At 42.8% G+C, this 19,455-nt stretch overlaps 1 protein-coding gene across 1 annotated transcript; it reads left to right on the top strand.

Annotated features, from left to right (window-relative positions):
* Window positions 1-186: 186 nt before the first annotated feature.
* LOC309714605 (uncharacterized protein) lies at window positions 187-18,633 on the top strand (the record flags this gene model as incomplete). Its single annotated transcript, XM_082547152.1, is given in 38 exon segments — window positions 187-383; window positions 1,177-1,381; window positions 2,708-2,841; window positions 2,844-2,992; window positions 3,101-3,291; window positions 3,377-3,412; window positions 3,495-3,723; window positions 4,288-4,412; window positions 4,661-4,773; window positions 4,860-4,966; window positions 5,171-5,307; window positions 5,635-5,742; window positions 5,948-6,055; window positions 6,129-6,245; window positions 7,712-7,907; window positions 8,182-8,450; window positions 9,432-9,568; window positions 9,681-9,835; window positions 10,337-10,511; window positions 10,699-10,854; window positions 11,044-11,227; window positions 11,339-11,463; window positions 12,520-12,587; window positions 12,693-12,886; window positions 13,013-13,108; window positions 13,422-13,641; window positions 13,763-13,905; window positions 14,019-14,116; window positions 14,253-14,362; window positions 14,458-14,591; window positions 14,926-15,030; window positions 15,196-15,303; window positions 15,397-15,510; window positions 15,594-15,713; window positions 15,813-15,996; window positions 16,070-16,341; window positions 16,422-16,558; window positions 18,466-18,633. Coding segments are annotated over 38 exon segments (5,499 nt in total). The 5' UTR covers window positions 187-311.
* Between the last annotated feature and the right edge of the window lie 822 nt (window positions 18,634-19,455).

Here is a 19,455-nt window from a genome sequence, read left to right as displayed (position 1 = left end):
CAAGCAAAATGTTAGCGTGTGCCTGGTGAACATTAGTGCGTGTGCATTTGATAGAAGGTATCGATGGAAGTTAATGAATGAAACATTAGCCATACGACTGGATAGTTCCCCGTTTCGCCGTTGCTCGTCTGTGGTCAAGGATCTGGTTTCAGACACCTGCCGACTGTGGAGCCAAACGGTGTGCTTTTTGGCTCTGTTCGAATCTGCTGTTTTCATGAACGGCTGTTCTTGTTCTAAAAGGCAGTGGGAATGGATCTGAAAGAACAAAAGTCAGAAAGTAGATGATTGCGGCTTGAAGGGATGCCTGTGTCATGGGCGCGCAGCACGATGAGAACAAGCAGACCAGTGGAGATGATGATCCATCTCGACAGGACTGTGCCAGTGTAAGTAAGCTGTATCGTTAACTTGGTAACAAATAGCTGTGTGTGTAGATTTGTGTAACCTTGATGCTTTTGTGTTGAGTTTTGCGCTTCAGCATAGCCGTGTCTCCAGACTCAAATCCTGGAAGATTTACTTTATTGACACATCTCAAAACTTTTTTAAATCTCTCAGCTTATTTCACATTTAAATGTGCTTAAATGGATATTGATATTTTTACTACGTCTCTATGGTCTGCTAACTTGTGATGGAATATTTGCCAGTTGCACAGTATGGGATGACACTGAATGAATAATACATGTGCATTGGGTAACTCAATGAGCACTGAAGTTACATCTGATGGAGTTGGTACTGCTTTCAGACACTGGGTCACGAGCTAAGGTGCCAAGTAAACCAGCCTCGTTTTTAGCTGGCACATATTTGAATCACTGGTAGCAGATCAAATAGATTTTGAACCATGCATTATTCAGAACCTCTGTCACTCATGCACTTGGGATTGATTATTCAGCTTACTGTAATAGAAGAAAGTTGACCTGCAGATACAGTAAAGAGATAAGAGGAGGATGGTCTGCCCCGGAGAGCTGGCTTCACCCTCTTGTGCCCTTTCGTCCTGATCCTGAATCTTCATAGTGAACTGTTAATTGCTTTTGGTGTTCTTTTCCTATTATTTCAGCACCATTAAATCCATTCCCATAGTTTGCCCTTTTGTGTGATTGCTCTAAAGGGCAAGCAAAATGTGCTGTCCATGTGATATACAGCTTTGAATGGCCATGACCGTGTTCCCCTGTCTGGCTGTAGATTGCAGATGTGTCAGTGGAGGTGGCAACGGTGGACCACACGCTGCAGAAGCTGCGCAGGAAGTACAGGAAGACTAGACGGAAGCCCAAAGGACTCAAGAGGCTGTGGCTCCGTCTGCTGAACATCCCATACATAACTGTAATCATCACAGCAGTAGTGTTCGTGGTGGTGGTGATCATGTGGTCGCTGCTGTGGGTCTTTATTTGTAAGTGGAAGTATTCTTACACTTTTATATAAAAAAGAAACAAACAAAACAAAAATGTTGCTCCTGAAAGATATTTAAAGGGACAGTTCACCACAGATTAAACTGTTTTCTCTTTGGGCCTCATCTGTAGTCAGGAAAGTGTGCGGCTGTCTCCCTGCTGCATTCATAATTTTAAGTAATTACAAAGAAATGACGAGTCTATAAATGTGTATTGATTTATTTAACAGTGAAAAACTGATGCAAGAGCATTTTGAAGCAGTTACAAATGAACAATAATTTTAGTATTTGATTCCCCCAGTGACCCAAGTTTGGGTCAAAGGTTCATAAAAAAAAAAAAAAAAAAACATGCTCAAAAATAAATGTAAGAAACTCATCATCGCTGTCTCTTTTAAAAAATCATGTCTCTCACACCACTGTGGAGGAAGTGGCCCACTCTTCTTTATAATGTTGCTTCAGTTTGCTGACTTTTGTTCAGGTGTTCTGCTTCTGTGCGTCCGATCATTGTCCTGTTGCATGAAGACTCTAAAACACTTACTACACAGATGAGTTCATGGTCAACTCGTTGACTGCAAGGTGCCCAAGTCCTGTGGCTTCAAAACAGGCCCAAATAATCAACCTTCCGGCACCACTGTGTTTAACAGATGCAATGATGTGTTTGTGCTGATATGCTGCATTTTCTTTTCGCCAAACATGGTGCTGTGCATTATGAACAACCATCTCCAGTTTGCTCTCTGACCCTGGGCTAAATTTGATGTGTCGTCCACTGCTGGGAAGACTGAAAACTGTCCTGGTTTCTCACTACAGAGAGATGCAATTCAAATTGTTTGGAAATGGCCAAACCCTTCCCAAGTTAATGGGCATCAGCAATTACTTCTTCAAGATCATCATTGATGTCTTTCCTCCTTGTTAACACACACTTGCATTTTAATTTGTTTAAATAAATAATGACACTGTGCAATATGGCATTTTTTATAATTCCTTTGAGGTTGGATAGATTTTAAGATTTGCTTAGGTCTGGATCATTTTTATTATTTGTTGATATGTAAAAAAATTCATGGTTTATTTATTTTTATTTTGTCATGAGTAGATCTCCAAAACTGGACAACTCACACTAAAACAATCTAGGTGACAACAGGCCAGAGGAAAAATGAGTAAATTAGATTTTGAGGTGAACTGTCCATTAAATATCTTTGCAAAGTTCAGTGTTTAGATGCTGTGCATAAACGTTTAGCTAATTTTATTGGCAGCATGTTATTAAAATGTATTATTGTAATGTAGTAGCTCGATGGGGGGAAAAAAAAGCTAAATTTGACCAGATTTCCTCAGTTCGCAGGGAAAGTAACAGTGGAGCATATTTCGCTGGGATGTTCCGTGTAGCCAATGTGGAGTTTATCCCAGAGTACCGGCAACCACAGTCTCATGAGTTTGTGTCCATGGCAAATAAAATCCAGCACGTGGTAGGTGTCAGTGTAACCCTGCTGGTGAACTGCTGGTCTGTACTAATCTGCTGTTAATTATTGGTGTCATTATTGGTGTCTTGCAGGTGAACAATGTGTACAAAATGTCCTCAGTTGCGAAACTCTACAAGCAAGCTGTCATTTCAGACCTCAGGTACTATGGTGCTCCTTGTCATCATGAACTAAAACCAAACAAATCTGCTGTTTTTCATTTAGTTTTATGATTTTAAAGATGTTCTATCAATCTGTTTTCCTCCCCAAGTAACAACAACAAGGGTGGCGTGTTGGTGCATTTCTGGATGGCTTTTGTGGTCCCTCAACTGAAGAGCTCAGAGATGTGTGAGGAGTGCTTAGCAGCCATTTTCAGAGATTCAGTCCACACCAGCCTGAACAGGTCCTCTGTAGGCTACCTGCTGGGTCTTCCAGTTGACATAGACTCCATCCTCATCAATGGTGCATTTGTGTGTCTCACCTGTAGTCTAATGCATATTTATCACTCTGAACCTTAGAATAAACTGACTATTCTGCTCTCTTGCAGGTGTTCAGCGTTCAGATTATTCATCCAACACAGCAGGTAAGAACTACTGAGGTGAATAACAAACATCCTGCATGTCTGCATTTTGTTTCCATGAGGTTTTTTCTCTCTCTCCTTCCAGACTCTCAGTGTGTAGATAAGATGTATGCAAACCTTCCTGGGGTGATGGTCCCTTTAAGCGTCTTCTCGTCATGGGGTGGTATAAATTGCCATGTAAAGCTCACTGCAGTCCCTGGCTCTCTGATCCGCCTCACCATCACCTCATTTGTTATTGAGCCCAGTGACTGCGTGAACGATGCCCTCACTGTGTATGACGCTCTGCTGCCCATGAGAGGGCGCATTCTGCACAGGCGAGTCTGCACCAGAGCACAAGTTTGATTTACAGTATAGTTAAGATTCTCTAAAACAACACACAGAATTCCTGCAGATTTCTAAAGGTTTTTTTTAGTGGTATGATGATCAATACCACTAAGCCTTTCCAATATCACACCATTTCTGCTTTTTGAGCCTTCCTCAGATGGCCTTACATTAAAACACATCTGTTCTTACTGTGGCCAGAAGGTCCATCTTAGATTCATCAGTCCAGAGCAGGTTATTCCAGAGCATCTGACATTTACATATATATTCTAAGTATTTATAGGTATCATAAGTATTTTTAACTTCACTGACAGACTCACAGCTACGTGGCACACGGCACGTTTTTTCGGATTGCTGACTACAATCCAGAGTTGCGCTGCAGCTCACGTACCTCTGCTCAGTCTTTTCAGGCATCCATCTTTTCAGAGGTTTAAATAAGTCGGTCCCCACGTTTCACTTAAAGAAGTCCCAGTCATTGGCACTTAGACTACCAAGAATATTTATACACTCATAAATACAAATTTCACATGTGCTGATCTACATTCTTTGTGCTGCAGCCTGTGTGAGCCGGTCTCCAGCGCCCTCTCCATCGTTTCTACCTCCAATTTCATGCTGCTGTCCTTCAGAATGACCAACGGGAATAAAAATTTCAGAGGATACTTTGAGGCAATCGCTGAGGAAGGTATGAGACATTTACCTGCTCTGTCTTATAAGCCAGTAGTTCTTGACAAACAAGTTTTCTGAAAGCAAAGCATCGACATGAAATTAATATTTTAGTGAATTGTGTAGGATTTTTTAAAAATATGTATAATAAGTCTGCTTCTAAAGAATGATTTCTCAATAATATAATGTTCCAGCACCCAGATTTATGTAACATCTAGCATTAGCTTGGGAAACTATAACCCTCAGGCCTCTCTCTGTCACTCTCAGTTTGTATGTCTCAAATTGAGACCCAGTTGGAGCCTGGTATCAGAGATCGAATGTACAGCCCCTTCTACCCCAGCATGCTGCCCCCACAGTGCTCCTGTACCTGGAAGTTTAAGGTAGACAAACAAGTGACACACGAACACACACACATTATTATTATTATTAGTTTTCGTTCATTGTGTGTTCTGTCATTTTATAACAGACCCAGAACTCCACTTTAGGAGTTGCACTGCGCTTCCACAACTATGTTCTGAAACTGAAGGACATGAATGGCTGTGACCAAGGCTGGTGGAAGGTCAATGAAGTCATGTACGTGGCTACACCTGCTCACACTGAATTCAAATAATAAGTTCCACTGCCTATTATTATTGGGTATTTTCAGTAGTCTACAGAGATGGATAGTCACCTCATGTATTGAATGTCCTGGATATTTTTAGACCATTCATTTGACCACGACCATATTTGTCCCACATCCTGTGATGATTTTTCTTGATGCTTGTTTTCCTTCCACAGTTACTGTGGAAGCTACGTGGGACATGACACGGTTTTTCGGATTGCTGACTACAATCCAGATATGGAGTTTCGCTGCAGCTCACGTACCTCTACTCAGCCTTTCCAGGCATCTTATAGCAGCTACAGTATGAACCAGCGTAAGCACAGCATAACTCCAGCCTGACTCACTGTGACCGCTAGGATGGGGTGCAGGAAATGCGTGTCTCTGTGTATCTGTGTGCATGTGAACTTTGTTCATAAGTGGATTCTAAAAATTACAAAGTGAAAATGTTGGAAAATAAATATGGAAGTTCTTGTGAAAAAAAAGATAATCTTTTACTGTAGCTCTTGAAACTCTTGTAGCTCTTTTGTTGTTAATTGTCACTGTATTGCAGCCCCAGAGAAGTTTATTGTGTTGTGTTATATTGAGCCAGTACAACAAAATGATAGAGATTTAGTTTTGTTTCTGTTTCTCTGCTCACCAGCCTGTCCAGAGAGCCATTTCTTGTGCAACACGGGACTGTGTGTGCAGAAGACTCGACTCTGCGATGGCCTGGATGATTGCCAGGATGAGAGTGACGAGGTCTTCTGCTGTAAGTTGTTTTCCAATTAACCATTTTTGATTTTGTTTTTTTAAACAATGGGAATGTTCGGCTTTCATTCCTTGTCTGTTTAAAATAGCATCGTGAGTTCCTGTTGAAACGTTACACTGTTCTTGATGTCTGGCATGTGGTTTAAATGTGTTTATTTCCTTGAGAACTCAGTCTGCACTTTAAAAAATGATGCATATTTTCACAGCAAGGCCCACGATGAGCTGTGGTGCCAATAGTCCCCTGCATCCTCTGCTAGGATGCAATGGAGAGACAGACTGCACAGATGGAGTCGATGAACTCAACTGCACTCATGGTACGTGTCGTTTGCAACTTTATAAAATGAAACGTGCCTTTTAGCCACTAATAACTGAGACTTGTTTCATCAGAAACGACCTGCTCTGCAATCAGATATCAGTGCAAAAGCGGCTCCTGCATCCTGAAAAAGAACGCAAAGTGTGACGGACTCGATGACTGTCAGGATCGCAGTGATGAGGCCGACTGTGGTGAGTACTCCTCGATACGTGCCCTGTGTACACATCGTATTTTTGTAGCATGCAACAATTACAGTTTGCGCTCTTGTAGGTGACTCTACTCCCAACATGCTGTGTGATGTTGGGTTTGTATGAGACTACATTTGAACTCTTTCATAAACTGCATTCATTTTCAGTTTTTGTATAAATAGTTCATAATTATGCTCAAATATCTTCAAATTATTAAAAAAAAAAAAGGTTGAATTGTTCTGTCCGGCTTTTTTTATTTTTAAAAAAATCAGAACATCCAGTTCTGCGAGGATGAAGCTGCAATCACGCTGCCAAGTAGGAAACGTTTTACACAATAAAGAGGTTTCCTACTCGGAAGGAAACCCCGACAGAGATTTTCGGATTTTGACTTCTTGTTAATTAAATTTGTTTGCGTTTTAGTAACATTATCACATCTAATACTGGAAATAGTAACAGTTTTGTGGTAGGAATTTGTTCCTGGATTATCCTTGGAGTAGCCACCTCAGTGCCTGAATAATAATAGTGTAATTAATAAGCTTAAAACGTTTTATACTTACCAGATTGAATTTCAGTGGCTTTTTGTTCAGTTCACTTGAGTTTTAGAGCAGCAGCAGGAGCAGTACATGCTGAACTGTAGATGTAAGGTGCCTTTAAAATGCTGTTGGCTCCACCTTTTTATTATTTCCTCAGTTGTTTGCTTTGCTAACATCATAAGTGTTTGGCAAATAGATTCAGTGAAATAAAGCTGGTTCAAGCTGTAATCACAAATATTTGCTGAAATTATATTTGCTTACCCTCTGATGTATCTGATTTTTATGACTGTGATTATGCTGCCACCACACTGCCAGATCTTTCATGCAGTCTCATGAGAAAGCTGTCTTTTTTTCTAACCCTCTGGGCACTGAGCTGCAAACTTGCTGACCTGCAGCGCTGAGGTGACCCGTAGCTCTCTCTGTTTGCTGTTATTTTATCATGATGGGGTCTCAAGGTGGTGGGAACAGGTCTGCCTTTGATCACTCACTAACACTGAGCTTAGTACACACACACACACACACACACACACACACACACACACACACACACACACACACACACACACACACACACACACACACACACACACGTGCATCAAAGCTCTGAGTTTTAATAAGGTGGCAGCAGGACTGCCAGCCATGGTGATGAATCAGCATGTCAACATGGGTGATTATTGTGTGTGTGTAACTTGTGCCACGAGCTGTACACACTGATAAAGACATAGTATGCACATGCATTTAAATGTGTGGCAGATCTGTGCATACACATAATAATATCAGATTCAGTATTGCGGTTCTGCCACATGATGCAGTTAAATTTAACTGCATCATGTGGCAGAACCAGACGGGTTTAAATGGTAAAATACGCTCACAAACACTGTGGTCACCTTTAAAATCTAACAAGTGTAACAACAAACCCATCTCTATCACCCTCAGCTTGTGGTCGTCCCTCCCCATTGACCAGGGTGTTCACGTCAACTGGCTTGGAGCGTATCGTGGGTGGAGTAAACTCTGCAGAGGGGGAGTGGCCTTGGCAGGTCAGCCTCTATTTTGATGGTCACCTGTACTGCGGTGCTTCTGTCCTCTCCACTGATTGGCTCGTCTCAGCTGCTCACTGCTTCAACAAGCAAAGGTCAGCCAAGCTCGCTGGTGTTCTTATGAACTATAAGTATTCTTTTAATTTAGTGATAACATTGCATCAATTATTCTGAGCAGCTGGTTTACTTGCAAGCCCACTGTTTTTCACAGGTTATAATCTGCCAAAGACCTCACATGATATCTTTAGATTAAAGATTATCAATTCATCAGCTCAACTTATCTTTCTTTTAGCTGTGTAAGATCTAGTTTAGTAAGTTCCAGTTTATACAACCTGCTTCTTTAATGTCCCTGAACTTTGACCTCTGCAGGCTCTCTGATCCACGTTACTGGCGCGCCCACCTCGGCATGCTGACACAAGGCAGTGCCAAGTACGTGGTGGAGATACAGCGGATCGTGGTGCACGAGTATTATAACTCTCAAATGTTTGACTACGACATCGCGCTGCTGCAGCTGAAGAAGCCTTGGCCACCCTCCCTCAGCCCGCTGGTCCAGCCTGTGTGCCTACCGTCCTCCTCCCACACCGTCACCGACAGCCACCGCTGTGTGGTGACTGGGTGGGGATACCGAACTGAGGATGGTAAGTACAAGCAAAGTCTGAGAATTTTTACATCTGTCCATCGACTTTTTTTTATCTGTTTATTTAAATTTAGGATCCAAAGGGGCTGGAACCTACCCCAGCTGTCACTGGGTTAGAAGCTGTAAGATCCTCAAGATATATTTGGCAATAACAATTCGAAAAACATAAAATATTTAATTTTAACAATCTGGACAGCACCTTTATTTTATTTTAGGACAGTGCTATAAGATGCAAATGATATTTAATGCTGAACTACTTGTTTTTTGACCTCAGAGACATAAACAATAAATGCATAAAATGTAGGCCCATTCTTAGGGGACTCATTTAAATTCACCTCTTTGTGAGGCAGTTACTGGCAAATGCCTTCAACTGTTGATTGCATGCATGTCATGTTTCCCAAGATGATCCAAAATATTTCGGATGCAAACAAATGAAGTTTTAAATAAAGACAAAAAAATTATACATACATGCTTGCAAAATACAAACAGAAATATGTAAAAGAAATCCCATAGAAGTAATACAAGCCTTTGATTTGTGTGTGTGTAAAGCAAAAACAACAACAACAAAAAAAAGCCTGAGCTTAAGGCCTCAGTGAATAGGTGACATTTGAACTGGTTTTTGAAAAAACCAAAGATGAGGCATTGTGGATTTGGGGGTGGTCAGAGTTAGTGCGGGCAGCAACAGGACCACAGTATGGTGTGGGGGATGGAGAGTCGGCTTTTGTGGACTACAAAGGTCTGAATGAGCAGTGGGGAGCAAGGGCTTGTAGAGATTTATAGATGACGACGAGGTTTTTATAGGAGATACCGCCTGACCAGGAGTCAGTAGAGGTGCACAAAGCTGAGGATGATGTGCAGCTGAGTTTTAAACATACTGCAGCTTATCCAGCACATTGTTAGGCAGGACAAGACATCATTGCAGTAGTCCATTTGGGAGGTGATGTGTTGTCTGATATGTGGTCCTCATCTCGCTGCTCTGCAGACACGGTGCTTTCCTTGGTGCTACAGAAAGCAGAGGTGTCTGTAATGAGTCAGACGGAGTGTAAGAAGCGATACGGAATCATCTCACCACGCATGCTGTGTGCTGGAGTCCCCTCAGGAGGGCGGGATGCCTGCAAGGTATGCTCCCATCCAACTGAAAAGACTCTTAAAGAAAAGACTCACGTGCATTTCTGTGCACATTAGTGAGTGAATCATTGCAAGTTACTGTTGTGTACTCTTCGTATCTCAGGGAGATTCGGGTGGCCCTTTGTCATGTCAGGCACCAGGCGGGGGTCGCTGGTTCCTGATCGGGATTGTCAGCTGGGGGTCCGGTTGCGGCAGACCAAACCTACCCGGGGTCTACAGCAGGGTCACAAAGTTCACCTCTTGGATCTACAGCCATATCAGATGACACAATGAAACTCATCCATTCCCAGCACAATATTCCAAATTAAAACATCATTACTAGATACCTTGTGTCCTGTGTTGTGTATTTTTTGCATCCAATAATTAATAGTTTACTGATGTTATAAAGTGCCGTTAATCTCACATACTGAATAAAAGCTCACAATAAGTTTTTGTCCCCTAAGGACCATCCAAGGGCACAGCGGCCCAGCCCCAGTTGTAATACCTCACACGTTTCCCTCAAACACTCTTTTGTCCCATGGAGCTGAACTCCCACATACACGGCAAGGAAGTTTGCCCACAATATCTGTCGCACGGATGGTTGTGCGGATCGTACCCTTTCATAGTGCTCTCATTGTGCCCGCACTGCATTCTGGGGCTCCGTGTGACACCTGCCGCCAGGTTCAGGTAAATGGGAGGCAGTGAATGCCCGCTGCGTCCAAGCCCCCTCGGGTCAGGTTTCGGTGTGGGGATTTTTTCCCCCTTCTTTTTTTTTTCCAGAGGAAGCGACAGCGGGGATTTCCTCTCTCTCCATCGTTTCTATGCCCGGGGTATTGTTGCATATCGCCTCTCCGGAGCTAAACGGGACAGTGCTATGTGGACTCTCCCCAAAAGCAAGATTTGTGAAGTGTACTGCGTCTCCGGGCATGGACACTCAGGCTACACTGCTCCACAGGTAAGCCATCAGTGCGTCTCTTTGAAACCTTTCTGCGAGAACTGTTTTTTCAGCATATTGTAACTCTTTAAGTCCGTCTGCTTGTTTCACCCCCTTTTTATTCCCCCAATACAAAAGGGCTACATACTATTTAGAGTCCATCAGACTCTTACTTATGATTCCTCTTAAGTGTAAAATCTTGCTCTAGATGTCTCTGGGTCCCATTCTTATGAATGTCCACATCCGAGTGGGCCACTTGATTGAGTTGCTGACACTGCACAGCCAGGCCGTGGGAAAGCAGACCACTCCAGCCACTCTTTGTCTGCTTCCCTGGGGGAAACCTGCCAAGTCCTTAAATGTCTTAGTAGATCTTTTAATCTGAAGGATGTTCTCCATTGCTCTCTGAAAATCAGCTTCTGGCTCAGTCAAATGTTGTTCTACTGACTTTGTGGTATATAGATTTCATTTTCTTTACCATGAAAATAACAATTAGAAGCAATTTGAGACATAAAAACCTTGTATGATATTTGAGTCGTGTCCTTGTCTTTGAAAGGGAGAAGGGAACTTAAAGCCCTCCCATTCACTGAGCCCCCCCACGAAGCCTGAGGAGCAGGCAGAAGAGAACGTGGAGGGGGTAAAAGCTCCAGTGTGTGATTCCTGGAGGAGATGGATGTTGGGTCTCTTGCCTTTCTTTCCCTTTATTGCAGCCATTGCACTGACACTCCACTACTTAACATGTGAGTACGGAGCTGCAGGAGATTTTTCTGGTCCATTCCTTTGGTGTTAAATGTTATTTATTTTGAGTCGCACGGTGCACCTGTCTCAAATCTCCCCCTCCTGCTCCACAGCTCCGCCTTGCTCAGTGTTCTTTCTCGGAGGCAGCGTGGAGTTCCCAAACCTGAGCTTCTCCTCGGAGCTGGCTGACTCCACCTCCCCTCAGTTCCGCCTGCAGGCTCAGGCTTTGAACCATTATGTAAGTGGAACGGCGATCCTGTCTGTCACTGCCTCCCCTCTGAATGACACTTTAGAGTGCTGCTTGACCTTCCTGCCCCTGGGCTGAAGCTGATCTTGTTGTTGTTGCTCTGACTTTGATATCCTTCTCTACAGCAGGTTACTGCTTCTTTTTATGTCGCACATTCAAAACACAGCCGCTCTCCTCCTCCTCCTCTGTCCTTGCTTTCTTATTTGTAGAGTTTCTCCTTATCTACTTCAGCCTCCCATCTCCGCTCTTTTTTTTCTGCACACCACTTTCTTCTGCCCCTTTCTCTTTCTCTCGCTGGTAGTGTTAAATGTAAAGCTGTAACAAGAGCTGGGCACAGTGTGTGTGCAGGTTCCTGAGACCCCCGGGGGACAGGGCCATTTCAGGGCTGAAGACAAGCCCAGTATTTGTGAGCCTAGCTAGCCTCAGGCAGCAAGAGTGAGAGGAAGAGCAGGCCCTCAATAAAAACGTTGTCTGTGTTGCTTTCACACAATCAGCTACTCTGTGCACCGGACACTACAGAGAGCAGGTGAACCTCTGTTTGATGCTGGGGTTAAGAGCTAGAGACAGGGCAGTAGGGTAATCTGGAATGACAGAAGGGCCGAGGGAGATATGATTAGATTTTTGGAGCAGAAGGTCAGGTATATAGCAGTGGATCTGACAGTAAATTGATAGGTGAAAATTCCCCCAAACACTGCAGTACCATAGTTTAACATCCCTGTAAGCAGCTGCAATGGCAATTTAGCTTCTTTGTTAAGTGGTCACAGTATCTCTGTGGCCATCTGTTCATTAAAGAACAGGTGAACTGAAGGCCAAGAGCCAATACCACCCAGTATCTTACCTCTTCACAGCGGGCAGGAAGGGACACAAAGGAGCTCTGTGCAGCTCAGAGTCAGCACGCACACATGAAGAGTCTCATACACACAAACAAGAACAAAGCATTTGCACAACCAGGTGTATTTTCATGTCACCTCAGTGGAAAAAGCCATCTCGCGTGCAATTTGTGATGTCACCCCCCCACACCTTTATTTTTTTTTTTTAAAAACGCAGTTCTCAGACCTCTACAAGTCCTCTCCGTGGAGCCCTTACCACGTACGCTCAGGAATTACTGCCTTCAGGTATGCTACACCTAAACAAAATCTGCTTGTGTGTTGCAACGGTTCTTGCATGCCAAGAACATACATGACAGCAGCACGCTGAGATCCAACCTCTGTGTGTGATAGTGAAGGAGCAGAAGGGCTCACCGTCTTCTACTGGAGTAAATTCTCTGCCCCAGACAATGTTGCGATGGAAATTCAGACCTCCAGCCCAGAGAGGCTTCAGCGGCGGCTTCCCGGGAGCAACAAGATTCAGCGGGAAAGCCGCAACGAGCAGCGCTACTTTATGCAGCAAGATGATGACATACTTCACTTACTGGGTAGATAAAGTACTTTTACTGCAAAATGATTTTCTTTTAAACAGAAATAACATAGTTAGACTTTCATAAATGCCTAATTTTATACCCAAGTTTTAGATTTTTGATGCTTGATTTGTTTCTTTTTAGGTTTGGACCCTGACGACTTTGATCCAGATGAAAGATCTGACAAAATCAAAAATCCAAATAGTATCCAGGGCGGGAAATGGCAGCTTGGCTTCCAAGGTGAGGACAGTACTCTTCTGGCTTGACACTTTAAAACTCCTAAGTCTGTTTTGGTGAGTCAAACATTTCTGAGAATTCCCTGCTTTTCCATGCAAGTACACAGAAAACCAGAAGGGGCAGAGCACAAGTGCAGACATCAGATACGACACTGATTAAGTCAGACAAAGCAGGAAAGGTGGAGTTGCTTTGTAAAGGAGCTTAAATGTGCACTAACTGTATAAATAGTATGCTTTGCTCTTCTGTGTAAGTGTGTGTGTGAGAGAGATCTAATCTGACTCACAACATCAGCATCATTATCATTTCCACTGTCTAGCCATGTCCTTTGACCTCTATGCCAAATATGGTAACAACCGCACCCTGAGCCTTGTGAGTCCCAAGAAGCCATACTACCAGTGGAGACTTCGTGTGCCCTCGGGTCACGTGGTTCGACTGGTTGTCCTCACCCTTCATGGCGCCACACCAGGAAGCTGCACCACTCACAAGCTCTCTGCATATGACTTCTTACTTCCTTTACAGAACAAGATAATCGCCAGGTAAAGAGCATTTTATGAGCTTTGATATTTGTGTACACGCAGTAGTAACTGATAAGTAACATTTATTTTTATTCATTTAACTTGGTTCCGTCTCTAAAAATGATGCGCGTGACTGCTGCAGGTGGTGTGGGCTGCCTATTTCGGGCTCATCTCCGGTTATGAAGCTGACATCCTCTGGGAATGTGATGCTAGTCACGTTCTCTTTCAGCAGACAGAGGGATGGAGCCATCTTTAAAGCTTACTTCCAGGCCATCCCAAAAGCAGGTTTGAGTGCTCTCACACAGACATATAAAAATCTAATTTCATTTTGAATTGCATACATAATTACATATGTGTGTACTTTGTGCACTTATCCGCGTCACCATCTTCCTGGGCAGGTTGTGGAGGGTCAATTTCCTCCTGGAATGGCTCTATTTCCTCACCCTACTACCCTTCCTATTATCCTCCCAATATAGACTGCATATGGACACTGAGGGTGAGCTACATAAAAATGTTTGTGTACATACACAGAGTGTGTGCATGTGTTAGGAAACAATGGAATATTCTTCTGTAGCCTGTTGACATTCCAGCATCGCAATACTTTCCTTAATAATCTCTGGTTACTTCCTCAGGTGCCATTACCAGGATACCTGATCTCCATAACTATCGTGACAATGGACATTCAGGATTCTCTATCATCAGACGGCTGTGAGAAGGACTGGCTGGACATCGGAGGAGTGAAGTAAGCTGATTATAACTCCTGGTGTGTTTTATCTCCATGTTTTGGAGCATGCTTAAGAGTTAAAAGTGAAACTCCTCATTTTACTGTATCTTCAGATTGTGCAATCCAGTGTCAAACAGCGGCAAAAAGCGAGTCTACTCCTCTCCTCTCACCCTCCACTTCCACTCTGATGAATCTCTCACCAACAAGGGCTTCTACTTGCTATACCGAGCCTTCGCCCCAGAGGGCAGTAAGTGAAACTGAATGCTTTCACTATAAGTAGATATTACTCTTTATTTCTTAGAGCTGTAGATCCCTACTAAGGCTGTAATTAAGTTATTTTTGTCCAGATTTACACTGGGCTTTCCTTCACTATCATAAAAATTCCTTAGTTGTAAATATCTGAAGTGGTCCTGATTGCATAATGTAAAATTTAGTTTCATCCCCTGTAAACTCCTGAAAAATTCCCATCTTTTGTTACTGCACAAAGTGTTGTTATTTCGTTATTATATGGTTGGTTTGAGTTCTTCCTCTAATTTATGTTTTTGTGGTTTTTTAAAAATTTCTTTGCTGTCTGTCATTAGCGTGCCCTCGCCAGTTTCGCTGTGGAGATAGTCGCTGTATCCCTCTGAAGAAGGTGTGCGATGGAGTAAAGGACTGCTCAGACGGACGGGACGAGGCTAAATGCTGTAAGTATTGTTGCCTAAGTCCTGTGCGCTGTCCTCACACGCTTAATCTTGTATTCTTTGTTTTGGGATCTCTGGTTTGAATTATGTTTATACATCTTGATGCAGATATAGACACAAACCCTGGTTTAGACCCACATTTATTTGTGCTCTGTATCAAACCTTTAGCATCCTGCAAGCCTGGGGAACTGTTGTGTGGGAACAACCAGTGCAAACCTCAAAGCCAGTGTGTCAGTCAGAGCATTTGTGCGGACAGCAGTGAGGAGGGCAGCTGTGGTGAGCAGAAAACACCGCCGCTCTTTTAATACCTTCATATGTCAGTGTTTTGTTCGGTCATGTGTTTCATGCTGCCTTCTGTTTGCTTTTCAGGAGGTAAATGTTACCACGTCTGTCCCAACAAGGTGTGTTTGTCTAAGTCGTCTGTGTGTGATGGTGTCATTGACTGCAAAGACCGCAGCGATGAGCTCAACTGCACCAGAGCATGTGAGTGCTTATGATGTCACAGTTATGGTTTAGTGCAACAGTGTGCTCTTAAAAAATAATATTACAACCTTCGTTCTGTTTAGATGTTAAAGGCTGCTCCTCATCCTCCTACAAATGTGCCAATGGGAAGTGTGTCAGTAAGGTCAACCCGGAGTGTGACGGTGTTAAAGACTGCTACGATGGCTCTGATGAGCTGCGCTGTGGTACAGGAATTGCTCAAGTACCACACCTCATACCGCTGTACTTGCTCATTAAAATACAGGCTCTAACATCTTCATATGTGTTCCTTATCTATTCCTCAGGCTGTGGAACCAGGCCCAAAAAACGCACCAAGATAGTGGGAGGGAGTGACACCGTAGCTGGGTCATGGCCATGGCAGGTCAGCCTCCAGATGGATCGCTACGGGCATGTCTGTGGAGCCACGCTGGTCTCAAACCGCTGGCTTATCTCTGCTGCTCATTGTTTCCAGGACTCTGATGCCATTAAGTAAGAAAACTACAGAGAACCTTATGTTGATGATTCATATATAAGCACTTTATTTAAGCGCAGTGTATCCTAGATACTCAGATGCACATGCGTGGCGTGCATACATGGGAATGCGTGTGATGACCACAGGAAACCAAGGAGCAGCCACCAGACCGATCCGCCGCATCCTCCTCCACCCACAGTATGACCAGTTCACGTCTGATTATGACATCGCCCTCCTCGAGCTCAGCGCACCTGTTTTTTTCAGTGACTTGGTGCAGCCTGTGTGCGTCCCCGCCTCCTCTCACACTTTCACCACAGGGACCAGCTGCTATGTCACAGGTTGGGGAGTTCTTATGGAGGATGGTAAGCACTCATAATTGAATAGAAATATGCAAATTTTACTTAATTTTACTGGAAACTTTGACTGTTTCTGTGGATTGTAGGTGAATTAGCCTCTCGCCTACAAGAGGCCTCGGTGAAGATCATAAATAGAAGCACCTGCAACAAGTTGTATGATGACGCCGTCACTCCCAGGATGCTTTGTGCTGGGAATCTGCAGGGAGGTGTGGATGCATGTCAAGTGAGTGTGTATGGATTTTATGGAAAACATTGCACTGGTTTCTTAAGAAATTTCAAAACTTTCTTTTTAGTCTTAACCAGAAATGGTTTAAGATACTTTCTTGGAGTATTTCCAAGAAATCTTATCTAAACCATACAAGAGAAATCTACTTCCTCAGTGTCTTTTTGCTAATCACATGCTGCTTCCTATGATTTCTTGTGTAAAGACTCCTCTATTTAGCCAACTAACCACTTCTGGCGTGAAAACAAATAAAATTGTGCTCACGAGATATAAAATAGTAGAGAATTGGTTTCACATGCCTTATTTAACAGCGTTATTCCTCATGTTATCATCAGATAATCAGTGCAGATAATCATTTAGTCTCTGCAGAAAGTGCTACACAGCTGTCAGGGTTTTACAGGAACTTTCATGTTTGTGGTGAGTGTCACAATTTCACCTCCACAATTTTAGAAGTCTAAGCATTTTTTGTACACACACATTATTATAGTGATTTACGAACAATGCCAGTAATTTCAGCAAACGCTAACATGAGCTGAAGTTTAGTTTGTTGATTCAGGCTGATCATATATATGGAGATTCTAAATATCACATTACAGTTTAGAATTAGAATTAGAATTCAACTTTATTGTCATTGCACATGCACAGGTACAGGGCAACGAAATGCAGTTTGCATCCATCCAGAAGTGCTTAGTGATATAGATATATTACAATATATATTAGCAATAATATAGATATGCAAGTATATTACAGAAATGGGTCTATTATGTTATAATGTACACAGTATGAAGTATGTTGTGAATATTCTATAACTATAAGTATGTACAGGCTGTAGTGAGTACAAGCTATGTACAGGATATGGACAGGATATAAATATGAAAAACTATACAGAATATGAAATAAATAACTTTACAGGAATCTGAGATATACAGCTATACAGAACTATGCAAGTTGTAAACAGTTGTAGGGTTAAAAATTATCGTATGTACAGAATGATTGTTTACACAGGGCTATACAGTAGTGCAGTTAAGGTAAGTGAGGGTGTGGATAATTTCTACAGAGGCTATATAAAGTGCTAGTGGTTGTGAGTGGTGGTTCACTCCATGTGTCCAAATATCATGTCACATTTGACCTCTGACCTCACTTTTACATTTCACATCTGCCTTTCTTTCAAGTTGACCCTAAAATGTGTGACATCTTTAAAGAAAGTGTTGGCAAGAGAAGAAGACTGAGCTCCCTAGTTAGCTAAAAATATACTGAAGTTTAATATAATAAATAATAAAATAAAACTTAAGTTTTTCATGTCCTTTTATTTAGAAATCAGTGCCTATTATCCATTACTTACTCCTCCATAACGTTTGTGGAATCTTTCATCCTACCCTTACCTGACTTTCTCTTCATTACAAACTTCTTTTTTATCTGAAAATCATCAAAGATCAAATAAAAAAATACATACAGCAGATCTGAGCTTCACTATGGTGCTTTTTAAACTGGGCTGTTTAAAGGGTCGTTTCACCTAGAATTCCTAATAATGACTGTCTTCTCAAAAAGCTTTTCAAGCTCAGTCTGTCTGAAACCGGAAGTAACTTATATTAGGGAGCTTGTGCTATAACTCATAAAACAGCTGCATCAAAGAAACAAACATCAATCCCTGACGAAGGCATTTAGGAAATACCCGATGTTTGTGAGTATTTAGTTAGCCACTTACCTGGTAAAGTAAATCTAAGAGTGTCAAAGTTGCTGCTAATGTTTGCGACAGCTAGTTACCATCCTCCGTGTTGTCTAATCCTCGGGTGTTGAAGCTTAAAAGTTATGAGCAGATATAAAACGCCCTGGAGGAATTTTTGACTGCTTCCTCTTTATGATCTTTATGTTTGTGTCTACATGCTTATCGGTGTGTGTGTCCTCAGGGTGACTCTGGGGGTCCATTAGTGTGTCTGGAGCGAGGCAGGCGGTGGTTCCTGGCGGGAATCGTGAGCTGGGGCGAGGGCTGTGCCAGGCAGAACCGCCCCGGCGTCTACACACAGGTGGTCAAATTCACCGACTGGATTCGTCAGCAGACCAAGGGACAGGTCTGACCAATCAAACGTCTTACTCACGTGAACTACACGACAGAGCTAATGCACAGGAAGGAGGTTTCAGACCTGAAGTCTGTCTTCAGATTGTCGTCATGACGGATGGCAACACAATGAGTCAGTTTTTGGCAGTGTGTCCAAGGCATTGGGCCAGTGGGGGTATCATCCCTGTTCCAAACCTTGCTGCTTCCTCATATTCCTCAAACAACTGCAGCAATGTTGCATGGACAAAAAAGAAAAAAATCTGATCTTAAGCTGATTATCGATTCGTTTGTTTTGGCTTGCTGCATTTAAACGTTAACACTGGAATCCAAGACAAACAATGTCACTCAAGAAACTAGTCCAGCTACATAAATTGCTCGCTCTAGAGCCGTGGAAGGCTCTGCAGCCTGCAACTTGCTTTATGAATTACACTCCCAAGTTCCCATCAAGAGGCTGTTTTTTCTTTTCAGTTTTTTTACATTTGGTGAAGTTCCCTGTAAAAGTCTTCACATTTGGCACCAAACACCAGCCTGTCGCAATCACACAGGCTGGTACGCATCAGGTTTCAGAGCAGATCTGAGGTGGGCTACATTATCCTGTGCGTGTAAATGTTGCCAATTACTTCCTGTTTTTCCATTCACAGCTACATTGTTCACTGCAGAAACAAACCGTGTCCTGTGCTGCATGCAGTCTTATTGTGAAAAGAGTTCTTTCTCGAACAATACATGTAACCCTGTATTTTTGCATTACCCCGTGTACTGTATGCTACTGGATGTGTTCACAGCTCACTCTGAGTTTAAGAGTTGTTCTTGTACTGTATATGTACGTCTGTGCATTTGTATA

The sequence above is a fragment of the Aulonocara stuartgranti genome (assembly GCF_965226115.1).
Source record: "Aulonocara stuartgranti genome assembly, chromosome: 9".
In the NCBI taxonomy this organism is placed as follows: Eukaryota; Metazoa; Chordata; class Actinopteri; order Cichliformes; family Cichlidae; genus Aulonocara; species Aulonocara stuartgranti.
Note: the sequence above shows the minus strand (reverse complement) of the source record. Positions and strands in the feature narration are given on the sequence as shown.